At 33.5% G+C, this 23,172-nt stretch overlaps 1 protein-coding gene across 1 annotated transcript in view; it reads right to left on the bottom strand.

Moving 5' to 3' along the window:
- The window catches only part of LOC129220691 (zinc finger protein ush-like), a 101,770-nt gene extending 78,821 nt beyond the window's left edge, over positions 1 to 22,949 (bottom strand). Inside the window, exon 1 of the mRNA XM_054855120.1 lies at positions 22,843 to 22,949. Within this exon, the coding sequence (XP_054711095.1) occupies positions 22,843 to 22,882 (40 nt within the window). The 5' untranslated portion in view covers positions 22,883 to 22,949. The remainder of the gene's footprint in view (positions 1 to 22,842) is intronic.
- Positions 22,950 to 23,172: the final 223 nt, after the last annotated feature.

The following is a 23,172-nucleotide window of genomic DNA, read 5'->3' as shown; positions in this document are numbered from 1 at the left end:
TTGAAGGTTAAACATTAGGAACTTGGCATTAAATTTAAGTCACAAATATATTTTACTCTGGAACTAAAAATTAAGCTAAACTTTACTCTGAAATTTAATTATGGAGTTCCATTCGGAAAAAGTATCATTATTCGGCAAAACTTGGAGATCCATTCGACAATTGGAGAACTTCTGCCCTCCCAAAAATTTCAATTCAGTACGCCCCTGAGAGCAAGGGAAACATTATGTAGAGACAATATCGTACACATCCCTTCGAAAGAACTTGCAATCGAAAGCACGTTTTATGCCATGCTATAATACTTAGTTTATTTTCAGCATTCCTGCATGAATAGCATTTATTTCACTTGTATTCGAACAAATGTTGGGACATGGCGAACTTTATGGGGAAACGTTTTACGAGCCAAGATACTCTTCATGCACGTTTCTGCAAATACAAGGCTCGGATCAGACCTACCTCTGTTATTCTTGGAAAGAACGTGTCGCGCACTTTTTCTTGCCATTAACCGCAAAAGGCACTTCCTTGTAGTTCCACGCGCATAGATACCACCCTCATTAACGATCGCTATCTATGTTCTACTGTGCAGGCTCTGAATATCAATTAGGACGACTAGGAATTGCAAGATAAGATTGTTTGACAGATATCGACGTAACATTATCATTATGCTCTGCACAATCTGGGACATTCATAGTGGTATTGAGATCTTGCTACTTTTTCCCCCCTTGCCAACTTTTGAACTCAGTGGACTTGAGGAGAAATAAAACGGAAGATATCAATCATATCGCATTAAGAAAAAACAATTCTAGGTAAAAATCGGAAGTTCAACAGACAGCTTGAAATGCTTTCAAAAACGTATCAGTATATGAAACATTATGTGCAAATGAAAATTTGAAAACGTGCAAGTTCATGTTGTGCCTTTTTAAAATACAACCCTAACGCAACCAAAATTTTCTTCTTGGTCTTGGATTGATTATAACTAAGGTTCAACAAATCCCGGGCTGCTAAAAAAAATACATTAGCGACTAGCTCTCTCAGAGCAGGAATCTCAGAAGGCATTCATTTAATTGAGACTTAAAATTAATTCTTGTCGCCTATAAGGTTTTGCAATTTATGTCGGTCGCTGGCAATAAATCAAAACTCCCTCCCTTGGGGTTTAGTTTGGTAAAACAGACCACGAATTCATTTATCTTACCATACTAGGACTGGAAATGGGACAAAAAAAAATTCCAAAAGTTCTGGAGCTAACCCTCATACCCCCACTTTCTCTGCGTCTATGCCGTCAAAACTTAATAAACAGATACGTATGTAACACTATTATTGTTTTTAAAGTGATAGAAGACGTTTCGTTGAGTAATCCTAAAGAAAAGTTCAATTGACGCAAAGCATACTCAGTAATTCTAATCTAGCTATAAATAAAGTGAATATGTATTCATTTAATTGCCAAGTAAAGATATTTGTTGTTTTACAATTAACTTTTATTTTTATTTTCGTTAAAAATTTTTGTTAAATTATCATCACTTCTTGTGATATCTTCAACATTTTCTAATCACACATACTATTTAAAACCTTCTTTTTTTGTTCCAAATTTAGATTTTCTTCTAGAATTAATTTTTATTCATTAAAAATCAGGCGTGCGGAGTTAAAGGGAAAATTATCGACTCCGACTCCTTTACTCTAAAATCAGTTCAACTTCGGGGGAAAAGACATTTTAAAACATACCGCATTTAATAAAAAGTTTTCTACGTTGCGGCCCATTCCAAATGTGACATAATTTTAATCAAATTTTTAGTAAAAAACAAAAATTCCAGTGACTACATTGAAACTATTCCTCAATATACGTATGTATTTTTTACATCTCAGTGTTGACAAATCAAAATGACAAAATCTTAAAAAGAAAAATCGATTTTTAAATATGTTTGAATTTCTTCACATAAAAATTTTAAATCGTCAGATTTAAAAATATGTCCCCCACTCCTTTTTTTTTCATAAATGTTTAAAAGTCATGTTTTTAGTATTTTGTCATTTTTACTTTTTTAAGAATGGGATTTAAAAAAATGTTTGATGAAAAAACTTTGCTATAGCAGTTTTTTCTTCTTTTTTGCCAAAACTGTCACTTCATCACAGAAGGAATCGCCCATGCTTGTCAATGAACACTAATCCATCTTGAATCAGCATTTGATTCCTTTGTGTCACATACTTAGTAGATTAAAAGATTACTTTCTTTAAATAAAAATCACGTACACTTTCTTACATGCGTGTAAAACTGAAAGCTTACAAACTTCCTTAATTTAATCAATCTGTGTACGACCACTTCCTTAAATGAATGCGTTATCTATGCATCTGCAATCTGCTCATTCAAAAAAAAACATTAAATTATATTTTGCATTATATCTAAGCTAAATTCGTAATTCAAATAATCTATAGGAGGCGCAGTAGTAGTCCATGGATAATTGCGACTGAAAGAGGTAAAACCAAGAACGATCCACTTAGGTAGTATGTGACTTGTTCAATGAGGCATCTGCCTTGTCCTTAGAGAACTGAAATGTTTTACCTCTTTGGCTAATTTCTTAAATCACCGCAAGATGGCGTATTGAAGCTCTAGAGCTGCGAATTTAGAAGTTATAAATTGCTTCTTATATGGCAATCTGCTGGTTATTTTAACCAATAGCAAACTTTAATAAAATTTCGTCTTAGAGAGAAATATTCTCTCTCTGCAAAAGCTCAAGCACATAATAAAACGAAAACTTGGTTGTTATTTTCTCTGGAGCTGTGTGTGTAAAGCTTACACTACTTTAATCAAAGCAAAAACCGTATCACATAGACACATTTTTATCAAGCATTCGTTTGTAATTCTACCTCCTTTCATACAAATGTTAAACAAAATAAGTTTGAGTCAGGAAAAACTTCGAAATATAGATCATGTGTCCAACCTGCTAAAAAAAAAACTGGACCTAATCTCTTGCCTATCCAAAAAAATTAGACCTTCTGCTCGTGAATCTTAATCCGTGGGACTTTTTGGATATGCCACAAACACTGGTCGCAAAAAAAGGAAATTTTTGTAAGGTATATTGAAAATTTTTGAATAAGAAGAGAGCACTTAATTTCGCTGATCAGTGAGTGCTCGCTCTGACTGGACGGGGCAGGGGTTGGGCAGTCAAAGAAAGAAAGTTTTCTCCAGATATTCTGCAGATTTTGCTTACTAATTTGCAGGTATACATGAAATATACCACCAGCTCAGTCAATTCCAGCCGAGGACTGCAGTTTCGTGCTTATTAGCACTCATCAGCCCGACATAGGACTAACTGAGCTGGAGGTGGAAAACCTCTTAAGGAAGCCAAGAGTGCCAAACAAACTGTTAGCTATAGCTAATACAGAATTAGCACTGACTGAATTTACCTGCCTTGCCTTCAATATTCGAGTTGAACCGAACCATTGCTTCGGTCACTCGTCTGGTCAGTGCTAATTATGTATTAGTTACAATAGTTTGTTTGGCACTACTGGCTTCCTTAAGAGGTTTTCCAGCTCCAGCTCAGTTAGTCCTATGCCGGGCTAATGAGTGCTAATAAACACGAAACTGCAGTCCTCGGCTGGAATTGACTAAACTGGCGGTGTATTTTATGTATTTCTGCCTTAGCCCTGGCTATAGGGTTGTAACTTACTCAATAATTTGCAGGTATTTTAAAGGTAAAGGCGCAAAGATGGAGACTACAGAATTTCTGAAGAATTCTTCAAATTTCTTTTAGAAGTTTCAGCAAATTAAGCTTATTCTGCTCAAAACTGAAATTTTTTTCACATAAACAAGAAGGGGGCTCCCGATACAGTTTTGATAATCCCATTGATCATTTTTGTATTTACCTATAATGTAACATAATGTGTAGAGGCGCCCCGAAGTTAAATTTTTGGGAGGGCGGGAACTTTTAATTTGCCGAAAAGAACTCCAAATTTTGCCGACTTGTCAGACAAAATTTGCCGAATGATGGTAATTTTGCCGAATCGTTGGACAAAATTTGCCGAATATGGAAATTTTCGGAAGGTCACAATGACCTCCCGTGATCACCCTTGACTATGTGATTAGAGTGTGGATCTTGTGTGCCTTTCGGACTTGGACTTAACGTAAGAATCCCGAAACGAATATGTTTGTTAATCCTCGTTTTCGAATGAAAACTACATATCTTCTTGAGCAATGTGCTTACTAGATGCAATCTTCCCATGAATCTGCCGAACTTTTTTCGCTCTGTTTTTACAAAAATAAAGAGTATTCCTTCTTAATAAAAAGGTCAAAATCCTTCAAATAGAAATCTAAAACAATTGCGAGCAATATGTTTAATTCAAGATGCTATTATTACTTAGAATTATTGCTGTTCTTAAGCTTATACCATAGTTGCCGGCCACACGAAATGCCATCTCAGCCTTGTCGAAAACTAAAGGCCCGTCAATTGAGGGGGCCAGGCTCGGAATCGTAGTAGTATAAATGTGACCAGTTTTATGGTGGAACTGGGCCCATTGACCAAATTGACTAGGGGCCTGCCCTGGCTCTCGGCGACCCTACACATTGAAATTCCCCAACATTGAAAGCTGGGAATTAGGCAGACTTTACATGATGAATTAATTTGACGTCAAAAAGCTGAGAGTGTAATTAATTTTTTAATTATAAATGGGGATTTCTCATATTAAACCTGTGTACTGTCATAGGACGGTAAAGCGCAGTAACTGCAATTTTCTCTCACTCTCTCTCTCTCTCTTTTTTTTTTTCTGCATTTTTTTTTTTTTTTTTTTTTTTTTTGCATTTTTGTCATTTATTGTACTTTAGCTTTATTGTACAAGCTAGCTTATTTCGTTTCCACTGAAAATAAAGCACGAAGAAAACCCGTTAAATTCCAAAATTTCCCTTTTGTTAATTGGAATCCACAAAGGGTGTTTCTTCAACTATCTCAAAGCTTCATTTCTGCAGATACTGCGCTTTGTTTTCCCACGGTGTAGGACGTTAAGTTCGGCCTTCGGAAATCCTGCACGATCAGAAGTTGAAGTTACTATAATTATTTGTATCACTTTTTTTAAATTAAAAATTTACAACTTTTCGGTTCAAACAAAATGTTTTATAATAGGCGTTAGTTTGTTTTTTCTCATAAATAAAAAATAAGCTTTCCTTTTCCTTACAGCTGACAGAACTTTGGGATGCTCAGAAAAAAATCGGCAACGTTTTACGGCATTTTTTGGGAAGCAAAAGATTTAAAAACATTGGAAAGAAGAGAATAAAATATTTCAAAACTGATCGGACACACACATACTTGTGGTTGAAAAGGTTGATCCCGATCGTTTTACTGCAGGGATTTCTCCCAAAACTCTAATCACAGGAAAATCCCTTTTTAGGGTGAAATTTCATTGTTTTGATGAAATCCCGGGGGATATTTACCTCATTAAAAAGTTGCGGAGATGGCATCAAAACTCGGGAGTCTCAGAAAGAAATTGGGAGAATTGACACTTATGAACACGATTCTTGTATTTTGTATGTTAGGAATTACGCCTAGCATATGGCTTATTAGAAATGTGACTAAACCAGCAACTGCGATAACCTGATCACTAAGCCTATAAAACTTTTCGACCACTTGCATTGAAAGGAAAAGATGCTCTACTTGAGTTTTTAATCAAAAAGAATTAAATTGGAGCATTTTGAAGCTGCTCTTTGTTCACACAGCTGGGATTAAGAGAGGGCCTATCTGTTCTTTCATATCTCCGAATGCCTTTTTTAAAGAGGAAATCCAGATAAAAGTCTAAATAAAAACTGCCTCCAGCTATGCGAAGCCATAATTGGGTTGTGCAGAAAAAAATACGATTCCTTGGTCAGATAATAAAAACGCTCAGCCCAACCAACTGAAGAATGATAAGAGGGGAAAAAAATGCTTTTATTATTTTCTTTATTTACTTTTATTATTCGCTTTTTCTATGTGAGTGTCTCGTATGATATTACTAAACTTTATCATAGGCGGCGATCGGCTTTGGCGATATCGTATCGAGCAGCCATCTCTCATTCTACTTAGCGCCATTGTGCTGGGTGCATGGCGAGAGATAGGATCGGGCTGGCGAGATAGTCCGAAGAGCTGAAATAGCAAGTTAAAGGATGAACTTCTCCCGCGCCATCTAGGAGTAAAACGCATCAGTTTCCGTGGAATATCATATAACATACGTTTTTTTTCAAATTTTTACTCTTGATTCGCGATTTCAACTGGTGCTTTGATCCAACACCGATCCGGGGAAAAATTTGACCGGTTCTGAGATTTTTGCTCGTGCACTTTAAAAAAATTTCCTCACTCAAAAACAGAAAAAACCTATTAATGAAAATAATATCCTGTAAGACATCTTTTATATATGCTCTTCGATTGATTTTCGCACTTGTTTATGATTTGTCAGCTAAGCTTATTACTTCTATATAATTACTCCAATAATTACGTATCTTATTCTTAACATTTAAATATAGTGTGTGTCCTGAAATATACTGACTGTTTTCAAAAATTTGTAACAGGAAAACAGTTAATGATAAAAAACAAAACAAATTCTTGCAGAAAATTCATATGATGGGCCGTAAATTTGTTCCCCCCCCCCCCCCCATGAGTTCAAATTTTTTTTCAACAGTTGGCGCTTCATAAAGTAAGCATTTAAACCAAAAAAAAAATTGAACTTTACCGATTTTTTTCTCCGATTGCGACATGTGATTGTAGACGACCGTAGACATTCTTAAAATATTGTTAGGTAATTTTGTTCATTAAAAACCTTTTTCGAAAAATGTGGCGTAATTTTCTATATTTCTTTAATTGAAAGGATTACTATCTGCAGCGCCATCTGTTGGAAAATTTTTGAAGTAAAATTTACAATTCTGAGCAGAAAAAAAATTTACAGCCCGCCATATGAGTTTTCTGCAGGAATGTTATTTTATCATTCACCGTTTTCCTGTTACACATTCTTAAAAACATGTCAGTCTATGTCAGGACACCCTGTATTTTGCAACAATGCTTTTACACAAAGCGAGGTTTTATTTATTTCATTTTTTTAATTCATTCATTACTATTATTGTATTTTGTAAAAAAGGGAAAAAAACCTCTGTCGTTTCGACAATTTTTTTGTCAAGCATTTAACGGTCCTTGAATCTTTCTTTTTCTGAAAAAAAAGGAAAAAAAAACCGCTCTGACCTGTAAAAAACTTTCGCATGTTTCAAACGGTCCGCAAATACAACTTTTTCTTTTTTTTTTCAAAAAGAAAAAAAAAAGGAAGACAGAAGAAAGAAAAAATACCATTACCAGTCCGCGCATTTTTTTTTAAAGCTCTTGCTAATCCGACAGTCAAAAAAAGTTGAGAAACACTGCTCTAAATAAGTATATTGTGGAATAAAACGGATTTTCGAGCTCAGGCTAAATTATCACTGTATACACTCGCTAGCAACAAATGGTAATTTGTCAACCCTAATAGTCAGGACTGAATTTTCGTGGAAGATCACGGGAGCTCAGCTCTACACTTTTTAGAAAATTAAACTATAAGCTGAGAGGCTCATTGATATTACACTCCGAGACGCCACCAGTATGTCGATTCCAAACTGATAAATATTCATTTTTTTTCCTAAGAAAAATATTGACATCCGTGATGCAACTTACAACATAATTGAAAGCTCTTCTTCTATCACCCAATAGTTTTCTCTAACCATGAGCACACACACACACAGCTTCGAGGAGTGCCACCATTAAACGTGACCATGAAAGCCGTCGTTTTACTTATTTATGCTTACGCTTCTTCCACGAATTCGATCATTCCAGCATTTTTGCTATTCATATAACTTTTTGTACAGTCAAAGTTCCCATACTTTTTGCTCTCTTATGATTTTAATGGAAACTGAAATATAAGTAAGTGAGAAAAAAAAAAAGGTTTTTGTTTCTTGCTGCCAAATTTAAAACAAGTGAACTATATAATGGGGTTGTTTCCTTTAGTCAAATGTGCTACTTTTAGTCACTGAAATTAATAGCGTAAGCAAAAAAAGAAAATAACATGGAGCGAGAAAAAACGTTCATTTTCCCAACGCTTAGTTTTTAATTAATTTCTTTAACTCTCCGATTTTGAAAATAAGTAGAGCCCTTTGAAAAAGACAGGCTGACTTATCCGACATTTTGGTTCCAAGACAGAATTGGATTCAACCTCGTTTTTAATATTTATAAATACGTTATAATGTTCGCTGGTTGCTATGTCATGAAACAATTGATAATAAGTTAAGTACAATGTCTCTCAAGGTGAATCTAGAAAGATAACTTAGTCCACAATTCAACAAAAATGTATCGGGAAATGTTTACTGTAATAAACATCATTTTCACACCTTATTTTGTTTTTAATTTCTATTAATTAAATCGTCTATCTACAGAATAAAATAATCAAACATCAATCAGGCAACACATCTAAAGCTTTAACATCAGTTTTCTGCAATGAGACTTTTGTACAAATAGTATTTTCCCCCCGACAATTTTGGAACCAAATTCAGCTCCCCTTTTGAGGAGCCTTAAAAATAAGGCGTGGTCTTTATGACGTCACTAGCGATGTGCTTTGGCGCCTTTCCGCTGGCGCGCTGAGTGCTTACGCCTGCTGTCTACCGCGTTTCCAGCTTATAATAATTCAGTAGCGAATTAAATATTGCGATCTACACTTGCTATCAACCATATCGTTGCCAATACATGTGAGTAAATAAGCGAATTTAATATTGCGCTCTGCGCTAATGGGATCAGTGAATGGCATTTCACCACTTATGATGACATGTCCAGAAGCGTAAAAAATGAAATTGCACCGTTTCAAATCATTGTTAAAAAATATTAAACTTTGCCAAACCATCAAAAAATGATTAATTCGTATGTTTTCAAGCATGCTCTTTCAGAAAAAAAATGCTTCTTAAATTTCGGAAACAACCCCACTGTTCCATCAAAATAATGTCCTCTTTTATTTTTTAACAGCTGCCCTCCTGGGGAATTGAACGCTAATCTTGCAGTCTGGTATAATTTTTAAAAAAAACAGTGAGTTCTCGCAATAAAACTGTGCACCAGCACTCCGTTTTTTTTCTTTCTTTACTAGGCAAAATTCAAACATTTCATACTAATTACGCATGAGTATATATTCTGAATAATATAGAGCTCCTGCACTTCTTTCCTTTCGGGTAGAAATAAAGCTCCACCTTTCGTAACTAATGACCTCTTACGAAAATTTTGTGAGAATTACTTTATGGATCATTCCTTATTATACTAAAATACAGATATAGGTCATTTCCTTGAAGATAAACAAAGAAAGAAACTACCCATTTGCACTAAAAGAAAATAGTTCTCAAGGTTTGAATGTGGCTTTAAAAAGATGTTAATTTTCGTCGAAAACATTCACATTTAAAAAAAATTGCGTAGGCAAACTGCAGATAGGGAACACTGACACTTATTAAAATGTATATGTTGACACTTATTAATATATATATATAATTTTTTTCAACAGCGCTTTTACCTTTTAAAAATCATCTGTCAATATTTTAAACAACTTTTATGCCAATTTTGGAAACAATAAGTGTCGATAACACATTTGTTTACACATGAATGGAATACTTTTTTCAACGAACGTTTTTACATTTGACGTTAAAATTCTGAAATTAATCAAATAGTTCTTCATTTTTACTTCTTTTATTGCTTTTCTCATTTGCTATAAGTTTGACAGCGATAGAATCTTTCAAAATAATAAAAATAATAATGTGTTTTAAACTTTTTAAAAATGCTTTTCTATATTTTTTTCATTAGATTTTATTATGTGTATCTTCAAATTTAAATATTGCATTTTTTCCGCAAAATTTAGTCTTCAATAAATTATTTACAATCAACTTTTACACAAGATACAAATAACGAAGAAATGAGAAAAAATTAACGAAAACTTTACTTTCAAAACCAAATATAATATTAAGCTACTATATTTACGTGAAAGTATTGATAAATTTTAGTGCTGATATAGTTATGATATCATTTTAGTAGTCAACTTAAGCAGGTGGTCAACTTATAGAGGTTGAATTGTCTATAAGATCTAATTCATTGCCTGAAAACAGCGGTCAACGTAGACAGGTGCTCAACTTTACAGGTTTTACTGTATAATTATAAAACACTTTATGAAATCATCGTACACTAATAACTTTATCAATAAAAACGAAATTTCTAGAAACGAAGTAAGTTGAAAGTAATGCAAAGAGAGAGAGAGTGTTGATGTCGATATTCATCACTATCACTTTTCTCCTGACAAAATATGTGTAATTAATAGTGTATTTATTAATATTATTATTAATTATGTTACAATTATCGCCCAAAAAAGCACATACAAAGTCTTAATAAAAAGGAAATTCATAACAGATTTCCCGCAGAGAAAACGCTTACTGAATTTAAAGTCATATGAAAATCCCAGAACTTAATTCACAAAATACAATTCGAAATTACAAACCCTTTCGTTTCCATTGTATAAAATAATACCTTACGATTCTAACGTATTGCGGAAAAAAAAATCCTTCTAACTAAAACTCCAGTGTCTGCTATTTTTCATTAAAAATTTTTACTTTTTGTTCTTTACGAAAACTCTAAATATTCCATTGAAGGTATTAGCTATTGTTCCCGTCTTGTCACTCAGCATAAAGGGGGAAAATACTTCAGAACATAGCTTCAATCTTCTGGACACGCTTTCGTTTTTCAGAAGATTAAGATAGCGAATGCGATAACGATACAGAGAACTGCTATCGAGAGGAAGTTGGTGATCTGAACTATCATCAAATCCCTCCCAAAAATGTTGCTCGTCATCGCTGTAATAGGATGTGATCCTCCACGAGAAGTTTCACATTTACAGACATGTATTTATTCAGAGATTTGTCATGGTACTCCAGATGCAGTTCATACCAAAACTGCAGGCCGCGCTTCAGCAATCTTGTTCCTGGGATCAAAATCGATTCTGCTTCTGTTGCTTGGAACAAAAAATGGCACTTTATCGGTAGCTTTAAGTCTTTCTCAAAGATCTTCGCTGTGAGATTCGACTTAAGATCGAGTCAGGTGAAGCACTGATTCTTTTTCAATTGAAAGCAGAAATCGCGCCATGGAAAACGATAAATATCAATAATACACATTTCAATTGCATCACGAAATTGAAAAATTAATGACCCGTCAAGGCTGAAATATGTTATGAGAAGATACCTTCAGTACTTCGTGAGTGCAACAGACCAAACGCGTATTATTTTATACTTATTAGTCGATAAGATAAAACTGAATAATGGATCTAGCTGAAAAGTAAAAAATCGTTTTTCTACACCGCATGCAGTTCGACAGCGTAGAAGCTTCTTGAGTTGAATCTTGAAATGCACTTCTTGAAAGTAGGTTGGAACAGATTCCCTGAGGCACCAAACTCAGAAACTACCTTTTAAAGAAAAGCAAAATAGAAAAAACTATTCTGTTCAATATTTGGGAATTAAATAAAGGGGGTAGGAGTTCATAAACCAGGTCCTTAGTCATTATAAAATGATTTTATAGCTAGCTAAAGAAATTTAGCTTGTGTGAATATGATTCAATTTCTTTTTTATTGCTTGATTCTTCAAAGCGTCAATCAAACATTAAAGTTTGATTTCATTCAAGATCTAAGAATGATTTGCCGATTCATCAGTGTTTTAAAAAAGAATAAACCACCGATTGAAAGCTTCACACTAGTCCAAAATATAATTTTTTTAAAAATAAGCAAAATTTTTTGATAAATTAATCTTTTTTTATAACTTTTGACGGAAAAGGAACTGAAGAGAAGAACTTCAATACAAATGTGTGAAATTGCATTGAATAGGAAAAATCGTTTTGAGTTCAAAAAACATCTCAATGATAGCGCAAAACGTTTTAAGGACTGAGATAAGTGTCCCAACAATTTTTTAAAGATGCAATAATTGACGAAATGACGCCACGCATTTTACAACCGTTTTTATGCTACGCATATTTTCCAGAACCGTTTGCTGACTCGTGATTTCCGTAACATACTAAAGATATGCTGCTGCAAAATACTGCCTGCTGGACATTAAGATAAAAAAATATACTCCACGCAATTAACCTTTTTTTTTGGAAGAAAATTTTAGACATTCATAGAATTTTTTAAAAAGTTTTAATAAGCGAAAATTTTTGTAATGTATTTTTTTCTAATTAAAATCGTTAGTTTTAGAATCCTTACTCTCTGTAGTTGCAGTTTCAAAGTTTTTCCCAATTTAATGTGACACAAATTGTCTTCACATCAATACGAACACATTTGTGTGTGCATGTGAAATAACTCTTAGAGATAGATAAAATTAATTAAGAACCTTTTTTTTCAAGTGTTTGATTTTTAAAGAAATTCAACTAGACTTTAATATGTGGTTTGTATAATAGCTATTTAGTCAACATTTATATATTTTTTTAAATTGATGTTATGAGTAACACTGATTGAAGCAGTAAGAAAATAAGGGATGTAAGAGCTAAGAGATTAAAAATTTGGAGATAATCAGTACAAACGGTAGGAGAAATAATCCTCTGTTTTAGGGCAAGAGTTAGTACTCATAGGTGCTACTATACAGCATGGTTTAGAAAAAAATTCCACTTAGGACATGAATTTAAAACGCGTTTTACTCGGAACTATAAAAAGTTCACTTACATCTCTTTGCTTCTCACTGTCCCAGTTGATACTGACTACTCTCTATCTCTCTCTCTAGCTCTATTTTTTAAGTATTAATAACAAACTACAATTATTTTTTGACACAAGCAAGATGTCTTGTGCATGCTGTTGATAACATGCTGGGTTTTTTCCTTTTTTTTTTTTTTTACTTTTCGCAATGCGCTGATATCATGAAAATTTTGCACTTGCCAGGAGAGTTATCCGGAAAAGTGCTGAAGTGCTCTAAGCTTTTAATATCAATGTGCAAAGTAATGCTGTTTGTACATTTAAAAAATCCTGTTATTTTACAAGCTTTTTTCTTAAACTTTCCAAACTAACTCCATCCAGGGGCACCCCGAGCATAAATTTTTGGAAGAGTGGAAATTCTTAATTTGTCGAAGAATAAAATATTGGCATGCACATATAGGTACATCCAACGAAATTAGACATTCGGACAGTTAAATATTTCAATCTTTGCAATTATGTCTCCAAATTTGTCGAATTGTCAGACGAAATTACGGAATAAGTAAAGGTACATCTAATGAAAAGGAACGTTCGGACATTTAAATACTTTAATCTTTGAAATTATGTCTCCAAATTTCCTAAATTGTCACACGAAATTTGCCGAATAAGGAATCTTTTGAAAGGTCACAGTGACCTCCCACCAGGACGTTCTTGACTCCAATTCTTAATGTGTATTTGTTTTTTACCTGCGATGTAACGAACTCCTAGATTTTTTTTCCCCTCGCCTAACAGGAGCTTACCGCCACGTTACCTTTCAAACAGTCATAACTGTTAATTAAGATTCTTAACTCATTTGAATAACTTGACTCTACCATCGTGAATACCAAATGAACTAAATCTTATCGATCTCGGTCATTCTTAACCGAAATCGGGACTGCCATCTTCCTAGAGCTTCCCACTGAGAGCGAAGACAACCAGCAGTCCGCTCGTTGTCCACCATTAATCAATCCCTTGCCCATCAAAGCGTATCGCTATAGCAAAGCCACAATGTTGTGGCAATCTCATAATCAACATTGTGCAGATACAACCTAAGAGCATCTTGTAACGAGCAGCAATACAGATCAGATAATCCTCAAGTGCGAAAAGACCCTCCAAAGTGTAGAATAATTCGGGGTGGCGGGGGGTCTTAATGGCTTTTAAATTGAGTGGTCAAGGCGTCTGCCGTGGACCCACTTGAAGTAATGAATGATTAGAACCATTGTTTTAAACTGACCTCTAGTCTCTTGTTAGAGAACCCCCACCCCTCCAACCCTCTCTGCAACGTAGTCTAGTCACGTGGAGGTAGGTAAAAAACAACCAAATGGATTTAATGGACATGGTAGTGTGAGAAAAATAATTTGTGAAGCGCGTTGTTAATTGTTAATCTTCGACGACGCGTAAAATAACAAGAGAATAGCTCATTAATCTATGCATGTTTCTATGGTATCCAAGCATCCTTCTTGAATTACAATAACGAACAATTGAGCTCCTAGGTGCTGCAATTGTTACCACGGTGTATAGGGGATCGTATTTTTTAGATAGTAACTTCACTATCAATAAAAGAAATTAACCAAAAACAATATTTGTATTTGATTCATTTTAAGTTACAGTTTACTTGCTAACCCATGTGAAGCATTTGAGCTTGAAATTTAAAGCCCTGCTTTAAAAATGTCATGTAAAAACACCCTATGTAAAAATTCGCATATTCGTTCGGTAGATAATTAAAGGACTCAATAATTCACGAACGACATTGAGATAATGACTTAAAAATGATTAATATGTCATAGTTCATTAAACTTAATGAAGGCTGGGTCAAGGAGTTAAAAGAGAGAAGAGCATTCCCACTGCATTAATTTTAACGCCTAAGATCTAATAGGCAAAAACCATACTTTAACACTCGAACAGAGGCTCGACCCCGGTACCATTTGATTTAAAGCTGAATGCTCTACCAACTAAGCTACCCGGCTATCCCTTTTGACAATCCCAGAAATGAATTTTCCAAGGGAAGGGAACCTAATTCTTAGATGATTTTAAGTCTCAAATTTCAGAGAAGCAGTACATTTTAGACCGTGGATCTATTTCTCGTCATTAGCCGACCCGATTAGCTTTAAAGGGAGGAGTAAATCATGGAATTTGATAAAGGAATAACTACAATTTCACGGACTGACGGAAAAAAGAGCCAGAGAAATAATATATAAGATAACAACTACAATTTTAAACTAATGACTTTCAAGCGAAGAAACTTGAGAATAATTTTTGGAGCAGTTGGGAGAAAAGGGCCATATGACGTATCCAATGTGGGGATATGCGAATATACCTCTCCCCCCCCCCCCCAAAGGGGTAAGTTTATTTTCTTTTGCCATGGAGAGCGATTAAAACTAACATTATAACCCCCTCTCCTCCCTCCCTACCCGAAATTTCACCATATCCTTCTCCTTTTTTTTTAATGGATACGTCACTAAAACGCAGTCTTGAGAATTAGATTTTATAGTGTTGAATTAACAGAAATTTAGAGAAACTAGTTTAGTGAAAGTATTTAAAGACTCGGAACTACGGCATCGATATATTTACAGGTGTGAGAATAAAAATCCAGAGAAGAAAATTGCAATTCAAAACCCAAAGGGAAAGAGAAGCAGAAGCAAACCACATAAAAGATAAATGGGAGATGGACAATATGAAAAAATGATTAAAGAACCTGGGTGTAAACATATGGAAGAGTTAGAGGCATGTAACAGATCTAGATGGGGTAAGCTAACTGAGACAGCTTTTGCTGAGAGTCGGCTGTAGAGCTTGTGAAGAAGATGAAGAAGAAGAACAAAGACAGCCTTTGCCGAGAGTCGGCTGCAGAGCTTATGAAGAAGATGAAAAAGAAACAACTACAATTGTAACTAACAAACATGCAAACCTGTATCAAACATAAAGTAACACAAAATTTTAACGGTCTTATGCAGCTAAGATTCGGATGTATTCCCTTTCTCAAACTATATTCTGCAACGAAGAAATAGTTTACCTCTTGACTGTTTTGTCCAAACTCCGTTTGAGTGTCACGAAAGGGACTTTTTTCTCATTTACCCGAATGCCAGTTCTGCAACATATTTTTTCATGCCATTCCGTTATTTTTTCGTATTTTATTTTCTTTTTTTGTAAAGTTTAATGTGATTTTAACCGATAGCTTTAATTTTTACTTTCTTCTATATCTAATATATAGAAGAAAGTATTGGATTCGTGCAAATTTTCGAATTTCGAATTTTGACGGATTCGTACGTTTTGATGTGCGCTGAGTCCATTTCGACCATTTTTGGAAAATGTCTGTCTGTCTGTGTGTATGTGTGTGTGTATGTATGTATGTGTGTGTGTATGTATGTGTGTCACGTCTGTGTGTGACCAGTTTTTTGTGGCCGCTCTACAACAAAAACTACCGCATGAAATCGAACGAAATTTTGTACACATATGTGCCCCTATGTGAACTTGTGCCCATTAGTTTTTGGCGCGAATTCCTCCAAGGGGGGTGGAGCAATGGGACGTTTTTCGAGTTACGCGTGCTTGCTATTCCTCAGGAAGTAACGGGCGGAATCAAACAAAATTTGGTCCATATGTTGGTATTAACAGGAACAGGTGCTGATTCAATTTTGGTGTCAATAACTCAAACGGGGGTTGAGCTATAGAACGTTTTTTGTCGTCAATTGTGACTGCTATATCTCAAGAAATAATGAACGGAATGAAAGAAAAATTTATCGGCAAGTAGCCCTTAGTGGGTATAAGAACTGATTTTATTTTTGTGTCAACAGCTAAAAAGGGGGTAGCGCAAACACTCGTTCTTTTTTTCCATTTTGAGTGCCCTATCTCAAGAAGTAATGTTACGTTCTGGTTGAAATTTGGAATATATGTGAATCCATATGTAAACAGGCTCTGGTTTAATTTTGACGCCGATCGCTTCAAGAGGTGTTGATTTTTTTTTTTTTTGCGAATAAAAATATTTTTATTAATGCAACAATAAGAAAGATAAATCGTAATAGATTGTCGTCTGCGTATTTCTCGTGATTTTAATTGTATGGAAATGATAGGAAATATTATCTCAATGATTTAAAATTTTTAACTGTTGCCATCTTATGTTTGTTAACAAATAAAATATTTGTAATTAATTCAAGCAAGGCTTTTAAAATAACTTTCAATTTTCGCTCTTTGCTTTGCTTTTGCAATAATTCAGACATTGGGAGGGTCGTCAAGTTTTTGCATGTGTAATTTTGTTTTTGTTAGGAATATTGCTTCCTCGTCAAGCATGGGGAGGAATCAGAAAAAGGAAAAATATAGAAGAAAGTTTCGTGATGGCCACAACATACTAGTTCAGTAAAGCTTTGATCGCAAAACTACTGTTAACCAAATTGGAGGTTAGATAAATAAACGAAAGCTGAAATTGGAAATTAACATAAATTAATAAATGCAATATTTGAAACGTTTTTCAATGCAGATTTGAATTTATGTAATTGATTTTAACTCAGGACTATTTATCCAAATTGTGCCTATTTTTCGGCACGATATGACCAAACAATGTAGCTGTTACTGAAGTTGCAGGAACAAACATTTGATCCAGTACATTATACTATTACAAATTCAAAAATGGCTTTTTGTTTCTGCTTCTACATTTTTATAAACCAAGCAACTACATCTCTTATGCATCTGAATACGAAATGACAATGCAAAATATCATTCATTTCACAAAATATGTTCCACAATACCTCTCCAACACTGAAAGCAACACATGGCTTCAACAATACAACCCCCCCTCAAAAAGATAAGCCACACATCGTACTAAAGAGATAGGGGCCATAGTTATTCCGTATGTGTCCCTCTTTTGTGACACCATTTTCCCTTTGTAAACAATTGAGACTCCCTGCCAAGATAAGATGACGGCCCGCGATAGCGTTCAGAGCAAAAGAGAGATTGCGAAATCTTTCCACGGGGATGTTTAGGGAAATGAAAATGCCGGCATGTTTCCACATTTATATTGTTGTTATTTTCCCTCCATCCCTTTTGTCCGTCACTATCAGAAAAGTTGGAGTTTGAAGATTCCTGTGAGCTCTTTGTTTTGGCGTTATCGGGGGATTTTTCCAGCCTCCCCTCCATCCTCCCCATCCTCCCTTTTCGTAGTCGTGGTACCTTTAAAAAGGGAGGATGCTTTATCGTTGGCGTATCATTCTGCTGCCTGGGTAATTATGGAACAGTGTGGCCCCCGCATTCTGAAGCGCGATTGTTCTGTTTGGCATGCGTTCAAGCATATGCAAATGGGGCAGTTTGGTAGATTCACATCCAAGAAGACATTTCTTGTTAAATTACCGGGAAAAAAAAGAAAAAGTGACTATTCAATCAAATGAAGGAACTTGCATTTTAGCTTGTATTTTTCATTTTGATGATGTGCTATGTAAAAAAATCATCTAATAATTTTGACCTGTTACAACTATTTATATCTACTGTTCTTACACCGCCCTGATTTCTCTTTCTTTCCGTAATGTATTGGAATTGCAGCATTGTTTTCTATTGATGTGGGGGGGGGGATTAAATAAGTAACATAAAAGAAGAGAAATAGAATTCAAACTAAATTCAATCAAAGGAGAAGAAACAGGAAATCTACATCATGCGAAATTGTTTCGAATAAAAATCCGCTTTCTAGCAAAATGTAATACTTTTGAGCAGTTAAAATTTTTTGTCCTTAGTAATTTAACTTTGAATCATAAATAATGAACGACTTTGTAAGAAGTAGTAAAAATGTAAGAGAAAGAAATAGTCATGAAAAATATACATGCCAACTACGATTTAAAAAAACAAACCCTTCAGCTAAACTTATTTTTAACCAGTTTTTAACTACATTCAAAAGCTAAAACGATTTTTTTTAAGCAAACAAATGAACAAATATGGACTTGGGAAAATAAAGTAAGATTCTTCAAGTTGAGTTCAAGTCCGAAAGCAAATCCAAAATCATAAGAAGCTTAAATCCGTTAACTAAGGGTTTTATCTCACACGGTAAGTGTTTTTCTTCTTTCTACCATGTGTTACGCCGGGAAAACAACTCTTCTAAAAATACGTGTTCGATGTCTTTTTTTTTTTTTTTTTTTTTTCAAAACATCGCTGTTTTTATCATAAATACGCAAGAGGCGAGGCTTTCTTTTCGAATAAGAAAAAATCTCAAAATTTGTGCGATACTTTTCAGAGTTTAATAATGATGAATGTTGCATAGGAGCACTCATCAATCGCATTCATTCTTTCGAAAGAGCATTTACGTGAGTTTTTAGTTATTTAGTGAAATAAAATCTTCATACAGTAAAAATTAACAATCGCTTTTTCTAAGTATGATTAAAAATTAAAAAACTTACATTTATCCTTTCCACAACAAGTAGGTAGTTCAGGTAAGCTTAATTATTCCTTTAATGTTTTATCTTACTGACAGTGGACTACATAGAACACATTTCAAACTTTTTTTAAAAAAATCTGTATTATTTTTACCGTAGTTTGTATTCCAACTGCATCTATTATTCTTTTGAACCATACAGTTTGAAGGAACTATTCGTTGTGCAATTGCTGATAGTTTTTAAAATTATCAAAACATTTTTATTTCAAGGATGGTAAAGGGCACTAAGTCACAAAAATAAAACTAGGCAGGTGATGAGTTTAAAATTTTCTTTTTGTGATAACTTCTATTACTGGATTGTCATTTCTGTATCTCAGAGCCGGAAGGACGAAAGTCACAATATGATGACTTTACAGGAGAGGGGAGAAACTTTCGCTGGCCCATACAAAGGATGGGACTCTTTTAACCCTGGTAAAAAACTGAAAAGGATTTTTTGAAAAGAATGGGGCCGTTTCCAAAATTTTAAAAGTATTTTTTCTGAAAGAGCATGCTTAAAAATATAGGATCTGACCATTTTTTTAAATAATTTATTCAAGTTTAATATTTTTAAAAAATTGCTTAAATCGGTGCACTTTCATTGTTTACGTTTCTGTCGTGTGACATCACAAATGATGAAATGCCATTCAGTGTTGCCATTCACGAAGGAAAATATTTAATTCACATCTTTACTCACTTGTGTTGGCAACGATATGGTTGATAGCAAGCGTAGAGCGCAATTGTAATTTGCTTCTTGATTATCATAACGTGGAAATGCGGAAGAAAGATGCGCCATAGTGCATCATTTGTGACGTCATAAAGACCACGCCTTGTTTGAAGAATCGGACATTTTAAAAAATCAATTAAAAATAACTGTTGGGAAAATAAAAGCATTTTCTGAGTCCATGTTTTTTTCTTTTTTTTTTTTTTTTTTTTTTTTTTTTTTTGCTTATTCTATTATCAATTTCAGTGACAAAAAGTAGTACTTTTGACTGAAGGAAACAACCCCATTACGTTCACACGGCTCGATGCGGAATAGACTTCTACATACAATGCGCTAAAAAACGGACAATTTTTGGACTTACGTCACTCTGGCTCTGGTACAGATTTATGAGCTAATGAAATGCAATTTTTCCAAACTTAATACTATTATTTATATTTCCGAATACAGAATACAAAGCGAAGCAAAATGGTGTGTAAAATTAGTTGCGCGATGGCTGATAGTTCTTACAACCATCATTTCGTTTCTATCTCAAACATTTCTGTACCTCGGAAGTAAAGGCATTAATTCACAAAAATAAAATTAATAGCTGATGAGTTTAAAATTTTCTTTCTTTTTTCTTTTTTTTTTTTTTTTTTTTTTTTTTTTGATGATTGGTATTACTGCATCGTCATTTATGAGCTTATAAAACACAATTTTCCCAAGTATAATATTATTGTTTTATATTTCTGAGCGCAGTATAAAAAGCCGAGCAAGATGGTGTGTAAAAGTCGTTGGGCAATTGTTGATAGTTTTTACAACTATCAAAACATTTTTATCTCAAATGTTTCTGTACCTGGAAGGTAAGGGCACGAATTCACAAAAATAAAATTAGTAAGCGATGAGTTTAATGTTTTCTTTTACGATGATTTGTATTGCTGGATTGTCATTTATCTACTTAAAAAAAGGCAATTTTTCCAAACATAGTATTATTGTTTTATATTTCTGAATGTAGAATGATGTAAATATGAAAAGTGAGCAGAGGATGGTGTTTGAATCTCGATTTTGAAAAAGAATGGTTGAAGTGCCTTAGGCTCAGATAGGTATTTTTCGGTTGGAAAATAAAAGATGTTACTAAAATAAAAATAAATTTAATAGAACACAAAATTTGCAAAACGTTTTATGCTAGATTTTTCTTAAATTCGTAAGCTCACAATTTCTGCTTTAGAAGGGGTTCTCAAATTATCCCAAAATATATGAATGCAATTATTTACAAATTTTGTGCTTCATTAAAGAAGTTATTATCATTTTGATTTCCTGCACAATTGTATTGCTTTATTTATGTTACTAAAATGCTAACTAATGTAACTATATAACTAAAATGAAACTAATTTTTCTGTTAATGTATACTACTACTTTTTCGGTTTATTGCTAATAAATATTCATGTTTTTAATTGGTCACTGCTTTAATTATTATTTTGCAATAAAATTATATATGTATGTACTGTTTTTTATCTAAACTATTAGCCTGCAATTGCTTTTATATTTTTTTACTTTATTCAGTTTAATTTTTGTTACCTTTGTTTATTTATTTATTTATTTATTTATTTATTTATTTTTTTACAAAGCTCCTCCAATAGAATTTACGAGCTAAACAAGTTTAAGTATCTAAACTCAAACTATAAACTTGAAAAAAATCGTATGAACCGCGATAAAAAGAAATTGAATGCAGCCCGATTGAATTTGTAAAAAAATTTGTAAAAAAAATTCTTCAACGTTAAACTTGTTTCAAAAAATATAAAGATTTTAATTATATTTTTTACGACTTAAATAGTTTTAACAAACAGCCAATTCTATGATTACGCTTTACCTCATAAGTTAGAGTACTGAAAATCGTTTCTCTTAGAAAAAATTAAATAAATCTAGATTTAGTAGCACAATAAAACAAAAGTCATTAAATATTAATATTTAATTATTGTTTGACTGAAAATACTTTAAATAAATTCAAGATCTTTCATGACGAATACAAATATAGTGTTCAATACTTATCAACCTTTTTTCTAACAGACAAAGTTCAGATGATTGATCAAAAGCACGAATTGTATTAACTTGACAGTATGTTGACATCGGCGCTAAATTTTTACTTCGTACATATTGACGAAATATACATATAAATCTAGTAGCAATTAAAATTTAAGAAATCATTGTATTAGTTACCCTATTTGCTCAAGAAAAAAAATGTGTTTATATTTATTTTTGAACTATTTCTTATTTACTAAAACAGATATTACATACTACATTTTAAAAAGCTAATTAAAAAAGGAGAGAATATTTTTTAAAGTACGCATGTAGCTTCCCGAATTTTAAATTTCAAAATCTGGTTACCTATCTTAATTTGAAAAAAAAAATCTTGTGATTCTTTCAGGGGAGTTAGGACCGTAAATCTTTTCTAAAAATATTTTTCACATTTTGTATTTTTAAAATATTAAAATCATGAGTTTTCAAACGACATCAAGTTTATGTTTCTGTATAGATTAAAAGTAACTCAATTTAAATATTAATGGAGCAGGAAATGTATTGAAAAGTAAGTGCAATTTTACTCTCAAACTCAAACTTTTCCCAAAACGTCAATTTCAAAAACTCATGCACAAAAACTATTTTGATATTACTTTGAAATTTTCACTACATTTTATTTATACGTTCATAACTAGACTGAATTGAAATTTTTTGCGTTAAAATTCAATAAATTATCAAACTAACAGAATCGCTTTAAAATTTCGCTTCAGTAGAATTTTCGATATCTCTTGAAAATACTGTGAAAATTTTAAGTTTTTATCATTAAAACTTTGAGAAAAAGATACATCTAGTTCACAGCAATTTAACATTGCAGGGTAACGACTCCCCTTAACAAAACTAAACATATCTTATAAGCAGCACTGTAAATAATAACTTTTCAATAATTATATCATTCAACATTATATGTGGTCCTTTTTGTGTGATATATTTGCTCCCGCCTTCTCCCAAAATAAATTATTTTCTTTCGCACGTTGTCAATGTCAAAAGAATAAACAAACTTACGTTTTGCTGGCTTGGGATTGGATTGTTTCCTCCGCGACATGGGATTAGACTTGACGGACACATCCACGTTATTATGAAAACAACCATCGGAAAAAGCGATTACTCCCGTATCCCTGACAACCGCTTCCGTGGCAGGTGAACGTCTGGATGCTGAAGAGAAACAGGGATGTTGTAGTTTCGCCAAGATCGGCGCCAAATCGCGCTGCAGTCTCCATCTTGTGATGCCGGTTTCGCCAACTGGCGTTTCTCATTTGAATATTTTGCTTGAAGATAGGCTAATTTAATGGTTTTCTGGAGAACTTGATTAATATTAATAAAAGGACCTTTCAA

This window comes from Uloborus diversus, chromosome 4 (genome assembly GCF_026930045.1).
Source record: "Uloborus diversus isolate 005 chromosome 4, Udiv.v.3.1, whole genome shotgun sequence".
In the NCBI taxonomy this organism is placed as follows: domain Eukaryota; kingdom Metazoa; phylum Arthropoda; class Arachnida; order Araneae; family Uloboridae; genus Uloborus; species Uloborus diversus.
Note: the sequence above shows the minus strand (reverse complement) of the source record. Positions and strands in the feature narration are given on the sequence as shown.